At 39.7% G+C, this 14,431-nt stretch overlaps 1 protein-coding gene across 1 annotated transcript in view; it reads left to right on the forward strand.

Moving 5' to 3' along the window:
- The window catches only part of CPED1 (cadherin like and PC-esterase domain containing 1), a 105,783-nt gene that overhangs the window by 27,511 nt on the left and 63,841 nt on the right, over positions 1 to 14,431 (forward strand). The window contains exons 4-5 of the mRNA XM_087723653.1: positions 10,818 to 10,924; positions 13,575 to 13,650. Coding sequence (XP_087579779.1) covers positions 10,818 to 10,924; positions 13,575 to 13,650 — 183 coding nt within the window. The remainder of the gene's footprint in view (positions 1 to 10,817; positions 10,925 to 13,574; positions 13,651 to 14,431) is intronic.

The following is a 14,431-nucleotide window of genomic DNA, read 5'->3' on the forward strand; positions in this document are numbered from 1 at the left end:
AAGAAATGAAATAGAAACACTGATAAAATAGTCCCACATACTTCTAAAGAACCAGCAGCTATAAACTATAGCTTTTTAAAATGGGGGGAAACCATAAAATTATAGTACATAACAAATTAAGTATGCAATTGTAAAGTCAATGGCTGTAAAACTGAATAGTTGTTCTAAGGCACCATTGTTCATTTTATTTATTATCTGGTGAATTTATTTCTTTTCTTTTACAAAACTCTATAATAAATTTTCAATTACAACTCTCTATAATCAGTTTTCCTATTTTATTTTCAATCTTTGAGATTTTAAGAAGATGTAATCTGTGCTGTGAAATATTAAATATTGCCAACCATAGAAAAATAGTATAAATAAGAAATGTGATGCCTCATCCTTTAGTTTATATAAAGATAAGTAATTATTTGCTTTTATTCCAAGAATTGTAGAAATCAGTCTTGGAGCCTAGTATTCTGTAGAAGGTGGATCATTCCTTTTTTAACAGAATCTATTCTTAGTCCATTTTCAATAACTCTGACTTATTCATGTCACTTTCTTTGAAAGATGGATGGCATTTTGGATTTAAAGATAAAAAGCTGGAAGGCAGCATGTGATCCTAGAAAAAGGTACAGCTGCTTTAAAGAATTGTAAACAAATAACAGAATAAAAGAGTTGGAAGGGATCTTGGAGATCTTCTAGTCCAATCCCCTGGTCAAGAAGGAAATCCTATACTATTTCAGACAAATAGTTGCCCAATCTTTTTTTTTAAAAAAACTTCCAGTGTTGGAGCACTCACAACTTCTGGAGGCAAGTCATTCTAATGATTAATTGTTCTAACTGTCAGGAAATTTCTCCATAGTTCTAGGTTGCTTCTCTCCTTGATTAGTTTCTATCCATTGCTTCTTTTTCTGCCTTAAGTGCTTTGGAGAATAGCTTCTTCTTTGCAGCAGCCCCGGAGATATTGGAACACTGCTATCATGTCTCCCCTGGTCCTTCTTTGCATTAAACTAAACATACCCAATTCCATAAACCATTCTTTATATGTTTTAGCCTTCACTAATCATCTTTGTTGCTCTTCTCTGCACTCTTTCTAGAGTCTTTTTTATATCATGGCAATGCAAACTACTTATGCTCCTGCCTGCTTTGAAGTACTTTTTTCCCCCTTTGACTCCAAGTGTTGCACAGTTGTAATATAAATAAATGATCTTTATTCACAGGCTAGAGCCCACCTTACCTGGCAACACATTAGTGGGAGTTACTTGATGTCCTTACATTCACTCCAGACAACATTGCATATGTACCATCCACAATACATTAATACAGTAAATTATTTACAAAACTAAAGCTACAAGACCATAGCTTTTCCTGGACCTCTGCTTGATTGTATTTGAAGCAGTGGTGGGTTTCAAAAATTGTTCGAACCTACTCTGTGGGTGTGGCCTCCTTTGTGGGAGTGGCTTGCTGCCCATGTGACCGGATGGGAGTGGCTTGCCACCCATGTGACCGGATATGAAGATGCCGACTACACTTGTCAGAACCACCTTAAATTACCTCAAACACAGCACTGCCATGCATAAGAATATGATGTAAAGTTGTTTTTTAAAAGGCATCTTTGGTTTGCGTTAAAACAACTTCAACATACACAATGTTCTGATTGCACCACAAACACAGTAGTCATCCTTAACTTTCACAGAAGCACTGAGTTTTATAAATATGAGCATGATAGTGTAGAATAATCATATCCAAGGACCAGTGGTAGGTTTCAAAAAAATTTGGAACCTCTTCTGTAGGTGTGGCTTGTTTTCCGGGTCCACTGGTGGAACCTCTTCTAACCGGTTCGGTAGATTTGACAAACTGGTTCTACCAAATAGGTGTGAACTGGTAGGAACCCACCTCTGATTTGAAGTCATCTGAATTAGTTATTCCAACACATTGAAAGGAGAAGCAAAATGAGAGCAATCCAGGTCTCTGTAAGCTTGAGTTCTTTATAATTCTGGGCTGCTTTTGTGTACAAATATATCCAATTAGATTTGATATTTGGCTTTCAAATGTTTTTCTTTTCAATAGATACATTTATATGTTGATCAATTAACAAATATGGAAAAATATAGCAGTATAGAAAAGAGGAAATAAGAGGCACTTTCAGTGGTAGTCATGTACACACTAAAGCAATGTTTATTGAATGCAAGCTGTTTGCCAGGGTTATTTTTTTAATTTAACAATAGTGGGCCCAATATTCTAACAAAGACTAATAAAAGCATTAGGAGCCTAAGGGGAAAATGCTGGCATAGTCTGTAAACATCTGGTTACCATTGAAAAGCCACTCTTTTAAGCAACTGAAAGATTTGAACATAAATAAATAGGACAGTGGGTATTTTGTTCTTTTCATAGCCAGGGGGTAAAGGGAGTATGAATAGAGAGGTCACAAGAAACTCAGCCCTTATAAATAAGAAAGTCTGAGAAATGTAAAGAAATCTGAACATGTTCCAGGCATGTAAACAGTCCAACAGAGTGAAGGTTAAATAAACATGGCTGGAGCCCATGGTTGCTAATACGAGTCCAAAATTTCCTTGCACCATTAACCAAGAAATCACCAAAGAAATTTATTAAAATTCATTTATGAAAAAGTAGCCTGCAGACCTATGCCAGAAACTGGATAAGTTATTAATAAAGTATTGCATTATAACAACATATCCCATTTTTGGCATTGCATTAATTGCTCCTGGAAGCAAAGTTTTGTGTTGAAAGAGTTTACAAAAAAAAATACAGATATACATAGAGAGAGAAAAGCCAAATGAACAGGCAGGTTTCAGAAAAGGACATAAGTTTAGGTAGCTAAGATAAGGTGTATATTGGAAAAAAACAAGAAAATTTAAGAGTTACCTTTCATTTATTAATTACAGCTAGGTTTTAACTATATCGTTTATGCTATGGTTATGCTACAGTTATAATAAAGCTAAAGGCATGCCAGAAATCTAATTCTTCTTCTAAGAAATATTTAAGATCAACAAGGAGGTGTAAGAAATGAGCTTGAAGAAACAGAGTGGTTCAGTATAGTAAAAGTACTCATGTATATTAAAATTTTAGAGCAAGTATAAAAATTGCAGGACTGGAAGACACAAAAGCTGTAATCAAAGATGAAATACTTACAATTTAAGATGTGCAAAATGTATAATATTAGACAAAAGAGAAATGTGCTATATGCCAGCCTACTTAGAAATTTACAGTTGACAGTCAAGAAATGAAAATGGGAGATAGTTTTCCTTTCTTGAGCTCAAGCAGGGATAAAGATGGATTTTGCATTAGACAAATAAAGCAGGCATTAGCTCTACAGAGGGAAGGTAAAACAAACATAGCCAAGATCATGAAGGTTATTCAGTGGTTTTCCAGTAATAGCGCACGGTGAAATCTGACATTGAGAAAAGGCAAGGAAAAATGATAACTGATTTCAAATTAGGCACTTTGGGGGTTGCTATTAAAAGGCATTGAAAGAACCAATCCATGGTTCCATAAAAAAAAAAATGACAGACTTCTTCATTAAGGGATTGATTACTAACAGAAACATACCGGTACATACTTTTTGCATATAAAACTAACAAATTACGTGCTATAAAAATGACCAGGCTTAATAAAACTTTAACTCCTAGAATTCCATGCTGCTGTTATGGCCAACTCAGTAAAGTACCAGAAGTGCTGTCCCTCTAATAGCAACTCTACTATAAGTATAGTAGACTTTTTAAAAGTTTAATCCCAAAAATAGAAGAATCATTTCAGCCCTTCTGCATATTTGTAAATTATGTGTGGTCTCAATTTCCCTCTGCATTCAATCTAGTGAATTCTTTTAGGAGTTTTTCCCCTCTTGCTTTGTGGATCTGCTGCTGCAAAAAAATCTAAATGATGTGCAACAGGCTACATTCATGCATAACCCTCAATTACATACAAAATCACAGAAAAGGAATAAAAAATAGTAAGTCAAAGAAATTAAATATACCATGTAGGAAAAAAGATAGGAAAGATAATTCAATCTAGTTTACACCAACTGTCAGATCCCTAAAAGTGATACTGCCATTCAATTGTGGGGGGTCGGAGTTAAATCACCAGCTGTATCTGTAACAACTGAGTTTTACAACTTTACAACTGGTTTCCTGTTACTGGAAGACTGAAGGTCCCAGCATCTCTGGAGGGATGTTTATGATAGCCATGTGGGATAACTTACTTTAATGCCTAACTAGAGATAGCCATGGGAACGTGTGTTTTATTGACTCTCAGGGCAGAAGAGTTAAGAAAACATCTTCACACTTGTGTATTGGTCAGAATCTGCATTCGAACAAAGGGGAGGGGTCATTATCAGCTTAATCCCACTTGCATTGCCTAAAGGGTTTCAGATGCTGCTTTGCCTAATGTTTCCATCCTGACAGATTAAAGGTTCCTTTTGAAATAATCCCTTTCAAGAGTCTTTACTTTCTCAAGTTAGGAGAGGAGCCATTACATAAAGCAGAATCTCTCTGCAAAGTGGTCAACCAGGAGAAACAACATTTTTACTCTACTGAGGGGACCCAGCAAACCATGTCTGAGCATAACAGCAAACAAGGGGGAACTGACCGCAGGAGGGAGATGGAAATCCCTCCACAACTATAGACCTGCTCCTTGTACTCTGGCAGAAAGAATGAGGTGAGCTTGGAGGACCCCAAAAAGCCCCTTTGGTCAATTGGAATCAGGATGAAAGATGGCTGGGAAGGGAGAACCAGGAGAGTCACTCTTACCCGAGGTAGCCAAAAACCAGGGTGGAAATTGGACCAGGAGGGGCTAAATGAAGTCTCGCTGAGAGAGGATCCTCTGAAGAGGCATGTAACCCAGTTGGTGATGGAAATTTTGGAAAATCTCAACGTCCGGGGGGAGCCAGACCGGCAACCGAGAAGTGTTGGAAGGGTGACAAACAGGGATGATGCCAGGGGAACTAACCCCCTCTGGTCCCTGCTGATCAAGCTCACGGCACAGCAGCAACAGCTAGGAACCCAGAAAACCCGCCCTTCCCAGTTGGTGCATGGGTTGGGGACCACTCCTAACCAACCCTGAAACCTGCAGTTAGAAAGGAAAACTCCTTCCCTGGGGATAAAATTTGATGGGAACCCGAAAAAAATTGAATTCTTTGTGGCACATGTGCTCACCTACATGCAAGAATATGGGTGTGATTTTCGAACCCAAGGAGCCCGAATACAAGTAGTCACCCTAGCCCTGGAAGGAGCTGCTGCCAGATGGATGGAGATTTTACATGATGCCGATGCACTAGAACTGCAGGACTTTGACCGTTTCATGATGGCCCTGCGACGACGGTTCGAGGACCCCCTCGCAGACCACAAAGCATGTGACCGCATTAAAGTTGTAAAGCAGGGACGCCGGCCAGTGGCAGAATATACCGAAGAATTCCGAGACCTGGCATGTCATGTGAACTAGCCAGACGATATCCTGGTAAGCTGGTTCAAGGATGGGCTGACCTCTACAACGCTTGTGTGGCCCAAGGTGCCCCAAACCACCTACATGAGTAGTATCTCATTGCTGAAGAGGCAAAGATTGACGTGGCCAGAAATCAGTACTGAGCAGAACGAATGTGGAAGAAATCCCCACCCAAATGGAAATAAGAACCTTTTAAACCTCAAACAACAACACCTCTGAAATCCTTAGCCTGTTTCAAGTGTGGAAAAGAGGGGCACCAAGCTGCAGAATGCCATTCTCAGGCAGTGGCTAAGAAACCAGACCGCCCATTGGGGGGAAAACCTACTAAACCTGGCCAGCGCGGAAAGGAGATGGCCCTGAGGAGTAGGAAGACCGTAGAATCTCCACCCACTCCCTTCTTTGAGGAGGAAACCCTGGCTTCGCAGCAGGAGGAACCATACTCATCCGGAAGTGATCCAGAGGATGAACCACTAGTAAGCAAACCAATTAAACCACTTATCTTGCCCCTAAGACTGTTTATCCCCAACTGGGAGAGGGGGATGAAAATCTCAGCTTTAGTGGACTCGAGGTGCACCTGCTGTTTGATCAGCCCAACCCTGGTAAGGGAGTTGAGGATTAATGTAAGGAAGCTGAAAAGCCCCATAGCTTTTTGCAACTAGATGGGTCAATAGCAGGGGGGGGCAACTTCATTTGCCACTGAGCCTCTACAGATAGGCATCGGAAGCCACAAGGAAATGCTCACATTTATAGTGGCGTCTGGCATGGAATGGCCACTAGTTCTGGGTCTGCATGGCTGAAAAAATGGAACCCCAAAATTAATTGGAAGCAAGGCACCATAAGAGTGCAGATGCACATGACTTTTGCTGAGGATCCAGACAAAGAAACTGAGGAGGCAGAGCACCTAGAAACAGCAATGCCTGCTTACACTATGCCAACCCAGGGCATACCTAAAGAATATAAGGACTTGGCTGAGGTTTCTTAGCGAAAAAGCATCTGATGACCTCCCCACCACCACCACTGCTCCACTGACTGTGTGATAGAAATTCTACCTGGAGACAAACTCCCTAAACCCAAGATGTATAGCATGTCTCCAAGGGAGCTGGAAGAACTGAGGGCATTCATTGAGAAAAACCTAGCAAGGGGTTTCATTGAACCAGCCCGGCCAAAAGTTGCAGCCCTTGTGTTGTTTAGAGAGAAAAAAAGATGGCTCTAAACGCCTATGTGTCAATTTTCGAAATTTGAGTTTGATCAGTATGAAAAATATATATCCGCTCCCACTCATGAAGGATATGCTAACACACCTAGCCAAAGGGAGAATTTTTTCAAAGCTGGATTTAAGGGAGGCTTACTACCATATTAGAATTAAGGAAGGAGATGAATGGAAAATGGCATTTAATACTCCTCTTGGATGCTATCAATTCAAAGTGCTACCATTTGGGCTACAAGGAGCCCCTGCAATATTTATGCAATTAATAAACAAAGTGTTGCAGGAGCATTTATATAAGGGCTGCATAGTCTATATTGATGACATTTTATTATATTCTGAGACCAAGGCAGAACATGTAAAACTAATCCGGGCGGTTTTGAGCAAACTTTGCTCTGCAAAACCTTATGCTAAACTCTCCAAATGCCAATTCCACCAAGAAAAAATTGATTACTTAAGATACCACATTTCACACCAGGGCATAGAAATGGATCCTTGGAAAGTGCAATCCATACTTAACTGGGAACCATCTAGAACACGCAAACAGTTGCAAAGCTTCCTGAGATTCACCAACTTTTACCAGCAGTTTATCCCCACTTTCACCCAAATTGCTCTTCCCATCACCAAGCTCTTAAAAACGAAGGGGGAGGGAAACCCAAAACCGAAGCAGCCTTTGAATTGGACAATGGAATGCCAAGTGGCATTTGAAAAACCTAAACGGCTGTTTTCGGCAGAACCAATCCTAAAGCACCCGGACACAGAGAAACCGTTCGTCATACAAGCAGATGCTAGTGATGTGGCGATAGGAGCGGTCCTGCTTCAGAAAAATGAGAAAGACCAATTACAATCATGTGCTTACACATCCAAAAAATTGAATGAATCTGAGCAAAGGTGAGCCATTTGGGAGAAAGAGGCTTATGCAGTTTGATGGGCTCTTTTAACCTGGAGACATTTCCTAGAGGGGAGTAAGATCCCTTTTGAAGTCTGGATGGATCATAAAAATTTAGAAGCCCTAAAGACCCCAAGGAAACTCTCTCCAAAATAGTACTTTAAACGGTTTGAATTTATGCTCAGATACCTCCCGGGGGGGGGGGGGATTTTCTGGCAGATGCACTATCCAGGAAACAATAGTATGAAGCCAAACGTAATCAAACCCATGATCCCAGGGAAAACGAAACACCTTGGAGGACAATGACACCACCCAAACTTTTAAACACACTTTAACCACTGATGAATGGTTTTTGAGCCACAAAGACAGCTGTCTGATGAAAGATAACCTAGCTTGGATGGGAGGGAAGTTGTATGTTCCAGCCAGCCAAAGACTGTACTTAATGGGAAGGTGCCACAACTCCAAACTAGCAGGTTTTGGTTTTGTAAAAACTTTACATCTCCAAACTTTGGTTTTGTAAAAACTTTACATCTAATTAAAAGGCAATTTTGGTGGCCATCACTAAAAAAGGACATAGAGAGCTATGTAGCCAGCTGTCCAATTTGTGCGGCAGCTAAAAGACGCCAAAGCAAAATGGCAGGACTGTTGCAGAAGGTAGCTGAGCCTTCAGCACCCTGGAAGGAGATTGCAATGGATTTTATTGTCGAACTACCAGAAAGCGCAGGGAATACTGTCATTTGGGTGATAACAGACTTGTTTTCAAAACAGACACATTTTATACCATGCCAAACGATCCCAACTGCCAAAAGTCTAGCCAAGTTATTCCTGATACACAGAAGACTGAAGGTCCCAGCATCTCTGGAGGGATGTTTATGATAGCCATGTGGGATAACTTTAATGTCTAACTAGAGATAGCCATGGGAACATGTGTTTTATTGACTCTGGGCAGAAGAGTTAAGGAAACATCTTCACACTTGTCTATTGATCAGAATCTGCATTCGGACAAAGGGGAGGGGTCATTATCAGCTTAATCCCACTTGCATTGCCTAAAGGGTTTCAGATGCTGCTTTGCTTCTAATGGTTTCCATCCTGACTGATTAAAGGTTCCTTTTGAAATAATCCCTTTCAAGAGTCTTTACTTTCTCAAGTTAGGAGAGGAGCCATTACACCAACACTGGTCACTCTACCCTCCATACCTTTCTACCCTTCCACTATGTCAATTCATCATTATGATAGTTAAACTCGTCATCTCTTTCTTTTTCACAATGTTGTCAACATTATCTGATCACAACTTTTATGGTCTTTCCTTTCCTGTATGGGGAAGGCTGGTATAGATGTCCAATTGCTAGAAGATTAAAAATTAGCCATATAGCATAAAGTATCCATTAACTTACAATACTTGTCTTGTAATTGTGGCATTTTCCAAAGCATCTCTCAAGCATTCTATGCATGGAAACTATTTATTGATTTGATTATTTCATTCTCCTAAACAAAATAAAAGTATAAATAAGATTATTTTGCCAGCATCAAGAAAAAAATATTTTTGTTTTTATTCTCTTCTCAGTCTCACTTATGAGATCCAATATACAATATCATTTAGACTCCCCAAGCTTATCTTTGACGAAGTTTGATATGTTGGTGTTTTTTCTATCTTGCCTCTGTTTGCAGAGTTCTAGCACCCACACCAAAAGCTCTTGATAAAAGAATGTGTTTCTACTCCTACAATTTGTTTTTCATCTCCATTTAGTGCCCCGTTAAACATTCCACGTGGCCTGTTCAGAAGGCAGCATTCAGAAAAAATAATTCTTGATGAAAATATTAAGCATATATCAATCATAAACTGTTTCATTTATATATAACCCTGCCTTGAGCATTTAAATGAATAGAAATGCAAATCTGAATGGAATCCTAAAATTGAATAAGGTTTTCCAGAAATTGCCAGAAATAAATACTAGAAGCCTTACAGGGTAGATGTTATGAGAAATTATAGGAGGAGGTGTTCTGTAAGCTGCCTTGAACACCTGTAGGAAAGATAGATGTTAACATCATACATTGATGTTGTGAAGCTGTTTCATTTCATATCCTGTTTTGCATGACAAATTTAAACTATGTTTTATTGATTAAAATAAAGTCTTCATATATTAGGAAAGTGATAGGCTGAGAGGTTGGGATCACAGTATGAATGAGAGAACTATACAGTAGAACCAATGTGAGGGTTGGATTAGGAGTAGAAAGGTTCAGATTCTACTCCACCCCTAACCTCTTTATAGATTAATAATGTATAAACATATGTGGCATTTGAAATGGGAATTTTGCAGCTCCGAACAAATCAGATAAACTCTGGTGGTTGAAAATAATTTATAAACTAATTTGTTTCTCTTATGAAGCAGGTGAATAGCTATATCCTCCTTAGGCTCTGTATTTAAACTGGATTTAAAGAAATCTGAGTCTATGTTTTGAGCTTGAAAGTTTAATTAAAAAAAACATAGTAGTTTACTATATGTCTATTCTGTTGATGAGATTATTGCAAGGTGAGAAACACAGCACACACTGCATAAACAAACTCAATTTTATCTCTGTCGCTATCTATCCAGAAGAAACTCACTTTATACAAGGAAGAGACTCTGACTAAGTCTTCCCTGATTCCTTAGGGGACAAAGAGGGCAAAGGAAGAGGGAAGGTCAGTCAGTCAGCCAATCAGACTTGTAAAATTTATATAATCTATCTAATAAAGCTTAATGCTATACTTCTTGTGGCAGCTGTTTCTTGATCTCAACAACCTGCAAGGACAGACACTTTATAACTTAACCATCAAAATCCATTCAGTAAAAATGTTCAAATATATAGGTGTGTCCCCAATTCAAGATGAGTGATAGATTTTCCACCTGTATACAGGTGGTCTCCTTCTCCCCCCTCCTCATTCCCCTTTATTTTGCCCATCTCCTTTAACAACAATAACCCCATCAGCACTAAATGAAAGTACCATCAGCAAGAAATTAAAGCAAAACTAACATTTAAAAACCAAGCAAAACCCAAAAAGAAAAATAGTAGATGTCACAGGAAATATATGAACCATTGAACTTGAAGTTAGACCACCCAGAATCATATTGATCACATGTCCCAAGACAATGATAAAGCCTTCAAACTGATGTCTTCTCCCCATTCTTTTTTTTTTTTTGACCATAGATGAACAGCATCATTTGAATAAATATTTTCTTTTTAATTGGTTTGCTATCCTTTCTCATCACAGTTAATTCTCATTGTGGTACTTTCTTTTTATCATAGATGAATTAAGTTCTTGGGACCTTTTGATTTGCCTCTCATCTAACAAAGCTGACCATGAAAATTGCTTAAATATAGTGGAATCATATCAACCAACACTACTGCAAAAGGTATGGCTGCAAAATGACCTCCCTTTCTGGCAAATGCTTAAATACTGTGGGTTTTTTTTTAACTCTGCATTTTTATTTATTATGAAGCATCCTATCAGATGCCAGGTTTGGCACCATTCTTCATTCTAGTACTGTCTCCCTTTCACAAGAATTTGCTGATATTAAAGCAGATGCTTTGCAAGAGTGAAGTCTCAAGTGCATTTTCTAAAATCTTTTCTTCCAGCATAGCTGGAAGGGAAAAAAATAATATGTTTTTGCCAGAGATGTTGAAGAACGTGAATATTCATACATTGATATTGATTTCACCAGGGGCAAGGTTATGTACTAAACTGTCAGAATCATGGAATGGGGTAATTATCTAGGGTTTACTAAACGGGACTTTTGTATTTCATCTCTCTCACACATAGCCACATGGGATACTGTAGAAAGAAAGAAAAATGAGACTTTTAAACAATTTATATGTATAAAGAGTATTTTGGAGTAAAAAATGTCCATTTTACCAGATAGATGCATGGACAGAATTTTTTGCTTGCCATCCTTGTCTTTAAAATTAAAATTAAAAGGAAAAATGCTGTTTTACAAACAGGTAAAACAGGCATGTCAAAGAGTGGGATTCAAAAATGTTAGCAACCATTTCTCTGCCATGTTGCTGGGTGGGTGTGGCCATGTGGGTGTGGCCTACTCAGCCTCCTGCACCATGGGGGGGGGAGGGCAGTTTCACCCTACCCAGGCTGTGGAGGCTTTCCCCAAGCCTCGGGGAGGGCAAAAACGGCCTCTCCTAGGCTCCAGAGGACTTCTGGGAGGTCCGTTTTTCACCCTCGCAGAGCCTCCGCAAGGGCCCTGCACTTACCTGACATGATGAACAGGCCACAGGGAGACTCCTGGGAGGGGCAGCGTGGGTGGGGCCTGCAGGTCCTTGCAACAACCGATTCAGTGAACCGGATACAAAATTAACATCCAGTTTGCCCCAATCGATGTGAAGCAGCTGAATCCCACCCCGGGACATGTCCCATAGGCAAAAGTACAATTTTGTCTTTGAACTGCAATAAAAAGATAGATAAATATTATGGTGTATGCTGCAGACTGAGTTCATGTTATATGGCCAATCCTGTTCGATGCCTACGCATTTTCTCCTTCCCAAGTATAGTAGAGATGCTGGAATAAGGGGTGATGTTGTCAAGGGGACAGATAATAAAAACAGGATCATGATGCTAGGCAGTGGTGGGTTTCAAAAAAATTTAGAACCTCTTTTGTAGGTGTGGCCTGCTTTGTGGGAGTGGCTTGCTGGCCATGTGACCGGGTGGAAGTGGCTTGCCAGTCATGTGACTGGGTGGGCGTGGCCAACTTGTAAAATGTGGTGAAACTCACTTAACAACGCTCTGGCTTAGCAACCAAAATGTTGGCTCAGAAACTCTGGCATTTGAAACATGCAAGTCTTAAAGCTGTCAAGTTACAAGACCCTTGCACCGCTAACCCTTTAGAAAAAAAAAACCCAGGGGTGTTCAAACTTGACAGCTTTAAGACTTCAACTCCCAGAATTTCTCCTCCAGTCATGTTGGTTCAGGAACTCTGGCATTTGAAGCATGCAAGTCTTAAAGCTGTCAAGTTACAAGACCCTTGCACCCCTAACCCTTTAGAAAAAAAACTTGACAGCTTTAAGATTTGTAGACTTCAGCTCCCAGAATTCCTCCTCTAGTCATGTTGGCTCAGGAACTCTGGCATTAAAGTGTGCAAGACTTAAAGCTGTCAAGTTACAAGACCCTTGCATCCATAACCGTTTAGAAAAAAAAACCCAGGGATGTTCAAACTTGACAGCTTTAAGACTTCAAGGTTTAGATAGGACTCTTAGAGGTGGGCGGGGCGATTGGTGAGCCAGCCAATCAGTGAGCGGCGGGCGGGGCAAGGGTGGTGCAGATGGGTGGGGGGAGGGAGCTGGAACCGGTTCTAAACGTCACTGTAGATTTGTGGAACCTCTTCTATAGAATTGGTAAGAACTGGCAGGAACCCATTCCTGATGCTAGGAAGCAAAATCAATCCAGCATGATGCATGCTAGGCCCATTTTTTACATGTATTCTGACATCACAGGAGCTTCTGTCACAGTGGTGACATGTTTTTTTCATCACTTAATAAAAACTCTGAATCTCTTGGATACGTCTCTTCTAAGACATTAATCCTGCCTTAAAATGTGATATATTCATAAAAAAGGATATAATATGTCACTTATAATTAAAAGTAGAGCAACATTAAGATTGATTAAAAACAAAAACCTATAGAAGCTTGTGTTTCTGCCTTCAAGTCAGTGTTGCCTTCTGGCGACTCCCTGGAGTTTTCTTGGAAAAAAATCAGACATGATTTGCCATTGCCTGCTCCCTAGGACTGAGAAAGAGTGACTGGCCCAAATTATCCCAGTTGGATTTGTGCCCAAAGTAGGACTAGAACTCCCAGTCTGCCAGTTTCTATTCCCATGCTTTCATCCCTGCACTAAACTGGCTCTTCAAGCTTAGCTTATGCCTAATTGATTTTCCTATTCTCAGGGGGATAGGCACTGTTTTCCTTTATCAGCAAACCTTCCTGTAATGGCATCTTCAATAGCACTTAAAACCCATCTTGTAAAATTGCAATAATTGGCACTTCTCTCTTCATTCACAGGCAAATGTTCTCTCTCAAATCCAGCATCTGCTTTCCAGAAAGGAAGGATTGTGCCAAATAATGAGAACATTTCCAGGTAAAATTTTGAGTTATATTAAAAAACCAAACCATGACCTTTGATTGCATGCTCAAAGGAAGAGAAATACGGGAATCTGACCTCTGAAGATAACACAATGAATCAAGTGAAATCAAAGTTTTATTGTGCCCATAAGGCCAGCAATCAGATAAAATTGAAATAGATAAAACTGAAAATATTGGTTATGGTATTTCAAACTTGATCAATAATAGCAGAAAAGTCGTTTAGCGGTTTGGATAAAAATGAAGGCTTTTGCATAGGTTCTCAGCAGAATTGCAAATCTGTTTCAATTGTACCACTTTACAATGCAGGTATGATTTCTCATGATTTGGTGTTCGATACGCATATTATGTGAATGTCTCTGTCCTTTAATAAACATGTGTAAAGAACACTAAACAATAGGAAAACGTTTAAATTTAATACATTTCCTTTGTATGCTAATTTTCTATATACAGTGACACCCCACTCCTCCCAGTGTAGGAACTTTCAATCAAATAAACCCCAATTTGAAATTAAAGCGCTGGCTTTATATTGTCAACCCAGGAGCAGACGTGGTTTGCTGCCAGTTTGGCCCGGTTCGGCTGAACCAGTAGTGGAATTTAGGCCTGGGTCACAGAACCGGCAGCAACCCAGGCCTGCCACCCCCCTGAACTAGTTCCCTTGCTGTCGCTTCCTGATTTTAGTGACTGCACATGCACATGTAAATTGTTCTGTGCATGTGTGAATAACAATTTACATTGAATAGCGCACATGTGCACAAGTGCACATCTAGCACACGAGC

The sequence above is a fragment of the Thamnophis sirtalis genome, unplaced genomic scaffold (assembly GCF_051295495.1).
Source record: "Thamnophis sirtalis isolate CommonGarterSnake01/CBP01778 unplaced genomic scaffold, rThaSir2_p1.2 scaffold_9, whole genome shotgun sequence".
Taxonomy (NCBI): Eukaryota; Metazoa; Chordata; class Lepidosauria; order Squamata; family Natricidae; genus Thamnophis; species Thamnophis sirtalis.